At 49.8% G+C, this 13,775-nt stretch overlaps 1 protein-coding gene across 1 annotated transcript in view; it reads right to left on the bottom strand.

Moving 5' to 3' along the window:
* Positions 1-2,002: 2,002 nt before the first annotated feature.
* The window catches only part of LOC119251183 (patr class I histocompatibility antigen, A-126 alpha chain-like), a gene marked incomplete at its 5' end in the record, with an annotated part of 301,825 nt that continues 290,052 nt past the window's right edge, over positions 2,003-13,775 (bottom strand). Inside the window, 7 exons of the mRNA XM_054698091.1 lie at positions 2,003-3,102; positions 3,233-3,334; positions 3,543-3,662; positions 3,794-4,069; positions 5,100-5,375; positions 5,569-5,847; positions 6,152-6,385. Coding sequence (XP_054554066.1) covers positions 3,059-3,102; positions 3,233-3,334; positions 3,543-3,662; positions 3,794-4,069; positions 5,100-5,375; positions 5,569-5,847; positions 6,152-6,385 — 1,331 coding nt within the window. The remainder of the gene's footprint in view (positions 3,103-3,232; positions 3,335-3,542; positions 3,663-3,793; positions 4,070-5,099; positions 5,376-5,568; positions 5,848-6,151; positions 6,386-13,775) is intronic.

Raw genomic sequence — 13,775 nt, 5'->3', positions numbered from 1 at the left:
ATAAATACCAAGGAATGGAATGCTTGACCATGGGACAGGTCTATTTTGAATATTTTGAGGAAACTTCATTTGTTTTCCATAGGGGCAGGACCAATGTGCTATCCGTAGAAAAGAGAGGTTCCAGGTTACCGCCCCACCCAAGGAAATGTGGGGCTGAGCAGGGATGAGAAGCTAAGAAAGAGGAGGAAGACGTGGATTGAGATGAGGAAAGAAGACTGGAGGAGGCACATGGAGCAGAGAGACATGTGAAGAAGCAGCCAGGCTTGTTCCTCAGGCTTGGACTTGTGCCAGGGAATTGGGGACACAGAAAGAGACATGTGAAAGAGACAAAGACTTGGGTGAGAGTCCCACGGAGACGCTGACAATGGCAGCTGTTGTCTTGATGTGGATTTTGATTTTGCTCTTTTCCTTCCAGACTTGACTGGCCCCTCCTGCCCCTGTCCCATGGGTCTCTACCAGTAGGTGCCTTACCCTTGTGGCAGGCGTTCGGGCCCGGTGGGCCTGCTTTGGGCCAACCCTGTTTCTCTGGGCATTTACACATGAGGGGACGGGTAGCTTTGGGTGCTTCACTTGGAAACTATTCTAACTATATTCTTTCTCTTCTCTCTATTGCACACTAATTGTATTAAAGTTCTTTTCTATTGAAGGTCTTAGGCTTTAGAGTATGTTTTGTCTTAATTCAGATGATGGCAGATCCCATGTAGAGTGTACAGGTTTGAGAAACCCTGGAAAACCCTCATTCTGCCCACTAACAGGACCAGACTTCATTCCCACCCACCATGTACCAGAGAGAGTTCCTTTTCCTCCACACCCTTCAGTGGGTCATTCTCACAGGTGTAAGGGGGTAACTCATTGTGGTTTTAATTGGCATTTTCCTGACAGCACATGACAAACATTTATCCATGTACCTATTGGGCATCTGTATGTCTTCTTTACAAAAGTATCCATCTAGCTCCTCTGCCCTGTTTTTATTGAGTTGTTTTCTTGTTTTGCAGTTCTTTGTAGGTCTTGGATAGTAACTCCTGCCGGGGACCAGCCTCCGGCAAAATGTCGTGTCAGGGGTTCCTGAAAGGATGAGACGGCCTCGGCGAAAACGAAAGGACTGAAACTTAGGGGCTGAGGGGAAGGGAATGAGGAGACACCGACACTTGGTGAGGTGCTAGTATCTTCTGCCGAGAGGCTCAGCAGGTTCTTTATTTATACATTTTTTGCAAGCAGTGAGATGACATTATCATGTGCACAGAAACAAAGCAGAAACAATCAGTGCATCTCTTATTCTATGGGCTTTTGGCCACTACGTGCTCTCAGCAAGAAGGCAACCTTCAAGGCTAATAAAAAACTAAGCCTTACACTAGAACTCATTGTTTCAACCAAACAATAACCTAAGACAGTAGATAGCCGCCAGTACATCCCTATCAGCCAAAGCCTAAGCAAGAAAAGACCTTTTTTATTCTCATGGCCTTCACAGCAGGAGCTGGCTGCTACTCAGCTATCAGAACTTTTTTTATTTAGAAACTCCTAACTCAAATAGCTTCATTTAAAAACTTCCCCAAGAAACTTCAAGGGAAGGCAAAAGAAGGACCCACTATAATTATTGTATTGTAATGCTTGTCAGGCATGTTCAACAAACCATCTCCCATTGTCAAGTGGGCCAAACTGCCCAACAACTAATTTCTAAACAAACAATTTTTCGTGCTATTTACTTACAGTATGCTGATACATATAATTTATTGCCTAATATACTTTCTGATAAATTTTTCTCTCTCTATGACCAAGAACAAAAAGCAAAGGGATGCCAGATCTTCAGCCGCACGGTGTGAGGCCTTTTCTCTTAGCTGCTTGTCAGCATCCTATCTGGCTGGAGCAACAAGGCCTCCTGCAGCAAACTCCTTTTTGGATTGATGGTGTGCAAATATTTTCTGCAACTTGATATTGTCTTTTCATTTTAATGAGTTTCCCCCACTATATAGAAGCTTTTTAGTCTCATGTGATTCCATTGCTTCCTTGGAGCACAGAAGACATTAGGGACAGTGAAAATACTCTGCATGATATTCTCATGATGGACACAGGTCATTATACATTTGTCCAACACCCACAGAACGAACACCACCAGGGTGACCCCTGAGAGAAACCATGACTGTGCAACTATGATGTGCGGGTCCCTCACTTGTAGCCCACGTGCCAGTCTGATCTTAATACGTGATTTGGACATGATGTGTGAAGAGTTTTATAAATTGAGGAATGAAGTGTAATTTAGTTTTGAAAGCATATTTCATGCTCATGCAAGAACATTTAAATAACACTCAAGGATATGCATAAGTCAGTCATTCCCTTCCATCCCCCAACATCCCAGTCAGCCAGTATCTGCTCAAAACCAATTAGAAATTTATCTTTTCTTTTCTAAAAAAATATATCCATGCTTCTGTCTGGACAATAATGCTTGCTTTCCCGTCAGTAAAGGAGTTCAGTCACAGAGTGGGGAGAAACATTTGCATATTACAAAACTGATAAAGCACTGTATCAAGAATTTACAAATAATGCTTAAAACTCAATGATCAGCAAGATATAACCCAATTTTAATAAGGACAAAAAAACAGTGTTATAAATATAGCAAAAAAAAAATTGACTTCCAGGCCTCCCTTGGTGGCGCTGGTGGTTGAGCGCAGCACTGTGAGGCTGTCCGCAGCATCTGCAGTGTAGGTTAGATCCCAGCCAGCAGGCAAGAATCCCACATGGTGCGGCAGACCTCTCCTGTCTCACCCGCTGCTCCCCTCAGCAGTGTATTTCATCAGTCTGCTTGTTCTGTTCCCCACTCTGTCTCTGGTGAATCTGATCACCTCCCGTGCATCTGGCCTGTACCCCATTTCTTGTATGCATGAATAAATAAATTTTTTATTTTATTTATTATTATTTATAGACATAGCAACTTATGTAGACATAGAAAAATAAATATATGAACAAATGCTCAATATCACAGTTAAGAACAACAGTGACACCATCACCCTGCTGCCCAGGGTGCGCACAACAGGAGCCTCATCGGGTTCATTGTAAAAGATCCTTAGGGGCTGAGAGACACATCAGAGCCATAGGCACTGTCGCTGCCTGGTTGAGAACAAAACAGAACCTGGTCAGAGATGAGACCACAGGAAGGACTGATGAGGGTAACTCCCCCATGGAGTCCATCTACACTGTCCCCAGGGGCTCAGGGATCAAACCCCAGATCCACACTTACCTGCGGCCTCAGTGTAGCTTCCTCCTTGTCCTACTGTGGGAAGAAGCATCATGGGAGACCAGGGAGCAGTCAGGTCAGAAGACCTAAAGGAATCTTTTAATCCTGCACAACAGGAAGTTTTCAGAACTGGGACTAAAGACCCAGGTCAGGACTGAGAAAAATGAAGAAAGGAGGTGAGGGGGGACTGGACCAAATGCCCTCTGGGCAACACACATGTGTGTGGATGGTAATTCCCATTAACCAGGCAGGGCAAGTTCTCCCTGGGATATGAAAGCCCCCAGTGGACAAGATCCCCCACTCCCTTCCCTACCTGAGTGCTTCTTCCTCCACATCACAGCTGCAACCACTGCAGCTCCAGTGAGCACAGCAACAAGGAGAACCAGGCCAGCAATGATGCTCACGGTGAGGATGGAGGACTGAGGAGGGGGCACTGGTAGGGAAGGGAAGATCATACCCTGAGCTCCAGACCTTATCCTGACCCTCTGAAGGGCTCCAGAAGGGCTCCAGAAGGGCTCCTGATGGCCCTGAGAACAACATCACTGCCCACATCCTCCTCCTTACCCCATCTCAGGACTTGGGGCTCCAGCAGGCCTTCATGCTGCACGTGGCACGTGTATCTCTGCTCCTCTCCAGAAGGCACCACCACAGCTGCCCACTTCTGGAAGGTTCCATCTCCTCCAGGCCTGGTCTCCACCAGCTCCATCTCCTGGGTGAGGTCCTCCCCATCTCGCTGCCAGGTCAGGGTGATGTCCGCAGGGTAGAAGCCCAGGGCCCAGCACCTCAGGGTGACCGCATACTCAGAGGTGGGGTGGTGGGTCACACGTGTCCTTGGGGGTTCTGAGGTGGTAAATCAGAAAACTCACTTTGTGTTTCCTCCATGGACACTGAAGACTCCTCATGAGACCATCCTCACAATGGACAAGACAACTGGCGTGGCAGGAATGACAGGGGTGAAGGATGTCCTGAGCAAACTCCATACAGGCTTTGCGGACTCCACCCCCACGACACTGGGAACTACAAATCCCATATCACCAAAGGGAAGGTTGGGAGGACCCGAGGGTGGAGTTAAGCAACTAGGCTCTCCATTTGGGTATTTAACTGGTCATGTGGCCGGGAGTCTCTGGCTTGGCCACGAGGCGTGCTAGGTTTTCACCACCTCTGTGGGTCACTGGAATCCCAGGTCAGCGGAACGGGTAGGACGTATTTACAAACTTATCTCCCTCTTTTTCTCCCTGAGTTATTCATTTCCCATTTCCTCTTACCGTGTAAATAAACCTTTTATCAACCTTTTATGTGTGTCTGCAGTTTAGCATTCATACGTCACCTTTAAGCACACAGGTGAGGACCCACAGTCAGGAAACCCCATTTTTTATCAGGGTTTGCCCTGTAACAGCTAGAAGCATAAAAATGTAAAAAAACAGGCTAATCTGGGGAATCTGTGAGAGTCTCCTATTTCTTAGATAGTACTAGAATGAGGATGAAAACCCAGGGTAGGATGAAGCAGAGGGAGTGGAACACAGACTTTTTATTCCTGACCTGGGTGGAAGGTGAATGACACAGAAAAGCAGGAATCACATAACTGAAAATGTTCTCAGACCAGAAACAAGACTGAGAGAGAAACTCGTGGTTCTCAAACAGGCCCCTGGTCAAAAGGACCCGGTGACGTGTGATGTCAGGGACTGTCTGTCTTTCTCAGGAGAGACGGGATCCCTTCACTGTCCTTCAGGAGAAGCCGGAGTCTCTGGGAGTCTCTCTAGTGCAGAACATGAAACCCAGGGGAGCCCCCCTCTCGGGACTAGAGAGAGGACTCATTTCCCGCAGTGACTCCAGGCAGGGGGGGACCGGGAGGCCTCCAGGCCCCTCTTACCCGTGCGCTGCAGAGTCTCCTTCCCGTACTCCAGGCATGTGCGCAGCCACCTCAAGTACCAGTACTCCAAATAGTTTCTGAATCTCTCTGCCTCACCCAGGGCCTCCCACTCGCGCTGGGAGATCTGAGCGGCTGTGTCCACAGTGGTCCAGGAGCGCAGGTCCGGGTTCAGGGCCAGGTAATCGGCGCCATCATAGGCGTACTGTCTGTACGCGCGGAGGACTCGCCAGTCGGGCCCCACGTCGCAGCCAGACATCATCTGGAAGGTGTGAGACCCTGTCCCCGCCAGTGTCACCCCGCGGTCACCCCGCCCGCGCCCCCTCCCGCCCTGAATAAACTAAACAGAATGAAATGGGGTGAAAGTCCCGCGGGCTGTTCCCGGGCAATTGCAGAGAAGCCTGGAGGGGGAGACCCTGCCCCGTCCGTGGGGATGGAGGTGCTGACCCGGCTCGGACCCGCGCCAGCTCACCGGTCTCGCTCCGGTTGTAGAGGCCGTGCAGGGCGTCCAGTCGCGCTCGGTACCACAGTGCGCGCTCCCTTAGGACCCGCGCGTCCTCGTCCCACTCCTCCTGCTTCTCCTGCTCCACCTGCTCAGCCCAGGGCGCCCGCAGCTCCAAGCTCTGGCCCGGAGAGTCGCTGTCGAACCGCCGGAACTGCGTGTCGTCCACGTAGACCACGGAGATGAAGCGGGGCTCCCCGGGGCCGGGCCGGGACATCGTGGTGTGGAAAATCCTTATGGAGTGGGGGCCTGGGGGCGGGAGGGGAGACCAGGCCTATTCTTCTCCCTTCGGGGGCTCGAGTCCCGGGGGGCGCCCACGAGACAGAAAGTGGGTGAAAGATGAGTGAGATTGAAAAGTGGCTGCGGGACGAAAATGGCCGGGACTCGGGGGCCAGAGGAGGCTGGGGTCTCGGGGGACAGAAAGGGGCCAGGACGGGGCGGGGCCGAGGTGGGGGGACAACTAGGGCGGCGGCGAGGTCGCGCCTTTCCCACCCCGCCCGCGCCCTCGCTCCCGCCTCTGGGAGCGCCCTGTCCCCTCCCGACCCGCACTCACCCGCCCGGGTCTCCCTCGGGCCTCGGCCACCGCGAGCAGCAGCAGGAGGGCTGCGCCCCCCATCCCCCAGGACGCGCCTCCACGGAGTCCCAGCGGGTGGGTGGGGGCTTTGGAACTGGAGCCGCGGGGCTGCTGATTGGCTGCTCTGGAGACCTCCAGGCAATGGGGAGTGAGCCCTGGGGTGACTCACCAGTATCCAGGAAGGAGGACCCGCCCAGGTTGTGAGAAGTGAAACTGGGGAGATGAGGAAACCCCAACAGTCAACTTCCAGTCGGAACAGCGCTCTGGGGACTGAGACCTTGAGAGCCACACCCCGAGACCCCTGCTCTCCTGCACCAAGACCTTTGTCACACTATTGCCTCCCTGAATCCAGGCCCAGGAATTGGGTCAGTGATTCTCAAACATTTTTCTTTCAGCATGTCTCTACAGTCTCATAAATCACTACGGATCCCATGTATAATTTTTTCATGTGGGTTATAGCTTTAAATATTTACTTTACTAGAATAAAACCTTTCAAAAGATGTTATTATGCTGGGAGCCATGCTACTCCTGTCGTCTTGTTATAGGGCAGCCCCGATACAAAACGGGGTGCCTGACTGTGGGTCCTTACCCGCGCGATTAAAAGGACTTATCAATGCTCTACTGCAGGCACACACGAAAGGTTAATAAAAGGTTTATTTACAAGGGAAGGGCAGATGAGGAAATGTACAGCTCAGGGAGAAAAATGGGAGACAAAGTTTTAAATGCGCCCTACCCGATCCACCAATCTGGAATCCCAAATGGCACTCTGAGAGCTGGCCGCGAGCCAGGAGCCCTGAAGCCAGGAGGCAAGTGATAGTGAGCACCCACAGGCCCATGTGTTTGGTTTTTTATACCAACCCTGGCTGATTAACTCCACCCTCAGGTCTCTGCCACCTTCCCTTTGGTGGTGACAGGATTTGTCTTTCCCAATGTCCTGATGGCTTTGGTCTGGAGTGGGGGTGGAGTCCACAAAGCCTGTATGGAATTAGCTCAGGACATCCTTTCCCCCTAACAGTCTGACAAAGGTCCAGGCATGAGGCAGATTCCTGAAAAGTCAGGAATCTCTTTAGCTGACTCCTGCTAGAGTCTCATTTGTTTATGGCTAGTTTCTACCATTGTTAAAATACACATTTAAAAGTAAAACTGCAAATGCTGTTTGATCAATTACTGAATAACCAATCTGACAGCAAATGGCACTGCGTAATTCATTGATAACATTGGTTAGTTAGCATACAAATTCTTGACACAGGAAAAGGGGGAGGATGCAGATCTTTGAGACTGGCCCAGGAGAACAACCAGCCTAGCAGGCTGCCAGTCCTTGTTTAGATATGCCTGTTAAGGAAGCAAGCTTGTCTTTTACTGACATTTCCATGTCTATGGCTCTTTAACAGGGAAAGATTCGCTTTTCCTTAACAGTTCCCTTTCAGTGACAATGGGTATGGTAGCTGTTGGAGTATGCATTCACGAATAAGCCAACAACAATTTTGTGACTGGTTAAGCTAATAATCTTGACAGCACAAATAATGCACTTGGGAATAGTCAATGTTACCACTGCTGATGTCACGTATTAACCATTCTGAGAACCAAAAGCTATAACCATCTCAGGCCCTGCCTCTGATGAAATATTTGTAGTTCCTTAAAACAACAATCAGCAATCTTACAGAAAAAGGAATTTTCCCTTGATCTTAAAGTTAGATATGAAAACTATGCTGATTAAATAAGTAGAGGAGTAATAGGTTAGATTCTGTTAGATTAGGAGAATTCCTCCCTTAATTGAGAGCTTGGGGCTAGTGAAGAGTCAGTGCGGCTTGTCTGGCACTGACGCCCTCCATGCCCTTGGTGCCTTAATATTGAATCAGTATCTTATTAAAACAATATATATTAGATGATGATTTCTGTATAAAAGCCTTCTGTTTTTTGCTTTAATCATATTGTTACAAAGCAGCCCCGATATAAAACGGGTTGCCTAGCTGTGGGTCCTCATGTTAGGGGGAATGGATGTCCTGAGCTAATCCCATACAGGCTTTGTGGACTCCACCCCCACTCCAGACCAAAGCCATCAGGACATTGGGAAAGACAAATCCAGTCACCACCTAAGGGAAGGTTGCTGGAACCTGAGGGTGGGGTTAAGCAGCCAGGTTTGGTATAAAAACCTTGGGGCCTTGGGGGGCCTTGGGGGCTCTTGCTCTCTTGCTCCCTCCTGGCTTCACGGCTCCTGGCTCGCGCCAGCTCTCAGAGTGCCATTTGGAATTCCAGATCAGCGAATCGGGTAGGACACATTTAAAATTTTGTCTCCCACTTTTCTCCCTGAGTTGTATATTTCCTCATTTGCTCTTCCATTAAAAATAAACCTTTTATTAACCTTTCATGTGTGTGCCTGCAGTATTTTTTTTTTTAGATTTTTAAATTTTTTTATTTATTTATACAAGTACTGGGTACAGTCAGAAGCGTGGGAGGGTGAGAGAATTCACAGAGCCAGAGCGGGGAGCAGAGCAGGCAGAAAGACGGAAGTACACTGCTGAGGGGAGCAGCGGGCGGCAGGAGAGGTCTGCGCACCACGTGGGACCCTCCTCAGGTGGCCAGGGAGCAGCTGGGGATTGAACCGGCGCTGCAGAGGCTGGGGGCAGCTTTGCAATCCAGCGCTCAACCGCTGCGCCACCGGGGAGGCCCGCCTGCAGTAGAGTATTGATAAGTCCTTTTAAGTGCGTGGGTGAGGACCCACAGTCAGGCAACCCATTTTGTATCCGGGCTGCCCTGTAACATTCACCCGCACGCTTCTAATGCTCCAGATTTTTTTTTTCTTTTGGCTTGGATAATGGACTATTTTCCAGTAATGGAAAACTGTCATACTGGACATTCATGGACAATGCTGCTGACTAATTGTTGCTTCTCTTACACACATTGTAACCCTGAAAAAAGACTGTCTCCTAAGACTACACCCTGAGATCTGTGCCACCATAGATATGGTGGAATAAAAATTAAAAGGGGTGATTGTAACAGGGTGGTCCCCAAGAAAGGGGGAGGTTCCAGGCTCCCTGCCCCACCCAAGTGGAGGGTGGAGCTGAGCAGAGAGAGAAGAAGCTGCAGAGGAGACTGAGGAAGGAAGGAAGCCGGATGGAGCCAGAGGAGGCACATGGAGCCGAGAGACACGTGAAGAAACTGCACTTGCCTTTTGGTCGTGGACTGGGTGACACAGATGTGGGTGAGAGACCCGTGGGGAGGTGGCAATGGCTGTTTTTATCTTGATTTTGATTTTGCTCTTTTCCCTCCAGACTTGTCTGGTTATTTCTGATCCTTTTCTGTGGATCCCCACTGGAAGATGCTTAAGACTTGTGGCAGGCTTTGGGGCCTTGTTCTGGGCCAATCCTGCTTGGGTGGACTTTTACCCACGAGGCGACGGGTAACTTTGGGTGCTTGATTTAGAAACTATATTCTTTGCCTTTTCTGTATTTTTTCCTAATTGTATTAAAGTTCCTTCCCATTAAAGTCTCATATGATTTGTGTTCATGCAGTGGATGGCAGAACCCATTTAGAATAGGCAGGTTTGTGGTGTCTGGGCTGCCCCTTTCCCTGCCCTGTAACAATATGGTTATATGTTAGTCTCAACTTTATAGGTTAGTTAGAAAAAAATCCCTCTGTCTCCCTTCCCCCAGGTAACTTCCTGTCCTTTGTTTCCCCAGCCCTTAGTTAATCCTTCACTGTAGTAAATATAGAAATGTTAGTCTCAGTCACGTAAGTTTTTGCTAGTAATAAAATGATTAAGATAAATGACTATTCTAAGAACACTTTTGTTTAGCAACTGTGCCTTCTTCAAAATAAAGAATGTTACAACCTCTGCTGAAGGGCAAATAACCCCTGGCTGTTCTAGAGGAAGATGTGATGATTGTTATCTTCCTGCTCTAATACATATGCTTATGTACTCTGGGTTTGCTTGTAAGGTATAAATAAAGGGCTGCTGAGACCCTCAGCAGGATGATGTCTGCACCCTGATCAAGTGTTTGCATCTCCTCACTCCCCTCCCCCTAATCCCTCAGATTTGTCCATGCCCTCTCATCCTTACAGGAACCCCTCACAGGACAGTTTGCTGAGGTGGTCCCTGGCATTATTACTTCTTTACTTTAGAATATTAATAACCAATGTATGCTAACAAAGCATTTTTAAGAAAATAACTTTCTGTAAATGTAAGGATAATCATACAATTGTATGATTTTTTTTTAAAAGTTACCTATTGTTTCACTACTGAAAGGTCCATGCAGGAGGCCTGAATACAAAAACCCACCAGGAAGCCCACCTGGGAACAGGAATGCAGAAGCCTGCCTAGAGGATTCAGATAATGAATCTCCCCTGCCCTACAAATCTTATCAGGGACCTACAAACCCAGTCTACACCTGACCTCTCCTCACCCTATAAAACCCTGCTTCCCCCTGACAATGTGCGCGGCTTCACAGACCCCCACCTTGGGTCCCTGAGGCCATCAGGGGTGCAATAAATTTTCCCTTCTTTTGAGAAATTTAGCCTGGCTCTCCTTTTCTTTACTGTTCTGAACCTTTCATCTGGTGCACTGGCGGCCGCTGGTACACGACCCGGGACACCTCCCTGCGGGAGAACAGGCCCTCGCTGCCTCTCATGTCACGTGAGCGGAGCAGGGACTTGCTCTAGTCCCTTACTGGGCTTCCTGGTAACTCCAATCCATGTGGCCACTTACGCCTCAACAACTTCTTCTTCTCATCTCCCTTGGAGGGGCCATCCTCCTCTTCCTCCTGTTGGCCCACCTTCTCTTCCTATGGCACTTCGCCAAATAATCGCGAATAACGAAAAGACCGGCCGGCCGCCTGTGGACCACCAGCGCTTGGCTCGTGACTCTCCCAGGGTGAGCTGTTGCCTCTAAGGTCCCTTGGATTGTTAGGGGGAAAGGATGTCCTGAGCTAATTCCATGCAGGCTTTGTGGACTCCACCCCCACTCCAGACCAAAGCCATCAGGACACCAGGAAAGACAAATCCCGACACCACCAAAGGGAAGGTGGCTGGGATCTGAGGGTGGAGTTAAGCAGCCAGGGTTGGTATAAAAACCAGACATGTGGGCCTTGGGGGGCTCGCTCTCTGGCTCACCTCCTGGCTTCAGGGATCCTGGCTCGCGGCCAGCTCTCAGAGTGCCATTTGGGATTCCAGATCGGCGGATCGGGTAGGACTCATTTAAAACTTTGTCTCCCACTTTTCTCCCTGAGTTGTACATTTCCTCATTTCCCCTTCCCTTGTAAATAAACCTTTTATTAACCTTTCGCATGTGCCTGCAGTAGAGCATTGATAAGTCCTTTTAAGCATGCGGGTGAGGACCCACAGTCAGGCACCCCGTTTTGTATTGGTTGTTATAGGTCCCAGCAACCTTCCCTTTGGTGGTGATGGGATTTGTCTTTCCCGGTGTCTTGATGGCTTTGGTCTGGAGTGGGGGTGGAGTCCACAAAGCCTGTATGGATTAGCTCAGGACATCCTTTCCCCCTAACATCGGTGCTGCCCTGTAACAGGATCACGGGGGTTTCTTCATCTTATTCAGTGATTGCTACCCCTCCTGATCTGCACTTTCCATTTGGGGCTCCCTCTGAGGTGAGACGTCTCCTCAGGGGAACAACCTCTCCTATTTCTTGGAGGTAAAGAGGATGGTGGGACGCTGCCTTCCCCTTTCACTCTCCCGCTCGATTCCCTGAGGATCGGGCCAGGGACGCTGGGACTCCGGCCTCCCTCCCGACCCTCCTTTGAGATCCTAAGAGGGACACTCGCTATGGGGTCAACGCAATCCCGCATTCCGGCAGACACCCCTTGGGGTGCCTCCTAAAGGCCCTGGGCCCTCTACATTTAAACCCAGATGTGAGACCTAAGCGCCTCATTTTTTATTGCACCATGGCCTGGCCGAAATATGAACTGGACAATGGCTCTAAGGCCGGAAATGGGCTCTTTTGACCCCAAAATTCTAACCAACTTAGACAACCTTTGTTGTAGGCAGAAAAAGGGCCCAAAAATTGCCTTAAGCCCAGGCTGTCTTTCTCTTGCGCTCCACCCCTTCCCTCCCTCCTGAAAACCTGCCATATTTTTAAAGTCTCGAGACTCCTCTCAGACTCATCGCCCTCTCCCAACCCCTCTTCTGTGTTCTTTGATCCCCTAAATTCTCTATCTTCTCCTCCTCCAGCTTCCCAATCCAGCCCCCACCCCTTTCTTTTCACCTCCCAGCCGCCACACCCTCTCTCTGCTTATCCTCTTGTCCTCCCCTCAGGGAAGTGGGTGGGACTGAAGGAGGAGGGAGAGCCCATGTTCCTTTCTCTGACCTCTCCAGATTGAAAAGCGTCTTGGCTCTTTCACTCCCTACACCCAAAAATATCGTTTCTTACCCAAGCCTATGACCTTCAAGTCATGATTACATGTTATCTTCTCTTCCACCCTGACCTCTAATAAAAGGGAATGTGTTTTTAGGTCTGCCCAAGACCATGGAGATCAGGTCCATTTGACTCTGCAGCAGTTCCCAGCCCAGAGCCGGGGTGGACTACCAGAGTGACACAGGCAGGACCCTGGGGCTGGGCTCACCTGTCTCCTAACTGGTCTCCAACGGGCAGCACCTAAACCTATAAGCTTTACTAAGCTCCCAAAGATTACCCAGTCGGCCTCAAAAAAACCCTGCTGCCCTCCTTAGCTGCTGCCTGACGGAGGCGCTCCAGCGCCATACCAGGCTTGACCCTGACTTGCCTGGAGGTGCCACAGTTCTGGCTACCCATTTTATATCTAGGTCAGCCCCAGATATTAAAAGAAGCTTAAGAAGGCTGACGACAGTCCTCAAACCCCTATCTAGGATCTGCTGAATATGGCCTTTACACATGACAGGGCAGAGAGGGAACTCCATAGTTGCCAGAAGGCTGAGCTTCAAGCTCAGGCCCTAGTAGCTGCCTTAAAACCGCCAGGCCATGCTCTTCCAATGATCTCAGCACCTGCCGCCCTTTCAAAGAGGATGACAATGGGCCCCAACCGACCGCAGCTGGGACCCTGCTTCAAATGTGGCCGAAAAGCCAGTGGTCCAGACAATGCCCCAACCCCCACCCTCTGTCAGGACCGTGCCCATCTGCAATGTCCAGGGTCACTGGAAAAGTGACTGTCCTTCCACGCCTGGCTGTGGTGGGCCAGTGCTTCTGTTAGGGGAAAGGATGTCCTGAGCTAATTCCATATAGGCTTTGTGGACTCCACCCCCACTCCAGACAAAAGCCATCAAGACATTGGGAAAGACAAATCCCATCACCACAAAGAGAAGGTTGCTGGGACCTGAGGGTGGAGTTAAGCAGCCAGGTTTGGTATAAAAACCAAACACGTGGGCCTTGGGTTCTCTCCACTTGCCTCTGGCTTCACGGTCCTGGCTTGCGGCCAGCTTCAGAGTGCCATTTTGGGATTCCAGATTGGCAGATTGGGTAGGACACATTTAAAACTTTATCTCCATTTTCTCCTGGCTGTACATTTCTCATTTGCCTTGCCCTTGTAAATAAACCTTTTATCACTTTTGTGTGTGCCTGCAGTAGAGTATTGATAAGAGCTTTTAAGTGCACAGGTGAGGGCCCACAGTCAGGCAACC

The sequence above is a fragment of the Talpa occidentalis genome, unplaced genomic scaffold (assembly GCF_014898055.3).
Source record: "Talpa occidentalis isolate TD23 unplaced genomic scaffold, MPIMG_talOcc4v2.1 talOcc4.2, whole genome shotgun sequence".
NCBI classification, from domain to species: domain Eukaryota; kingdom Metazoa; phylum Chordata; class Mammalia; order Eulipotyphla; family Talpidae; genus Talpa; species Talpa occidentalis.
This window is presented reverse-complemented; position numbering and strand designations above follow the sequence as displayed.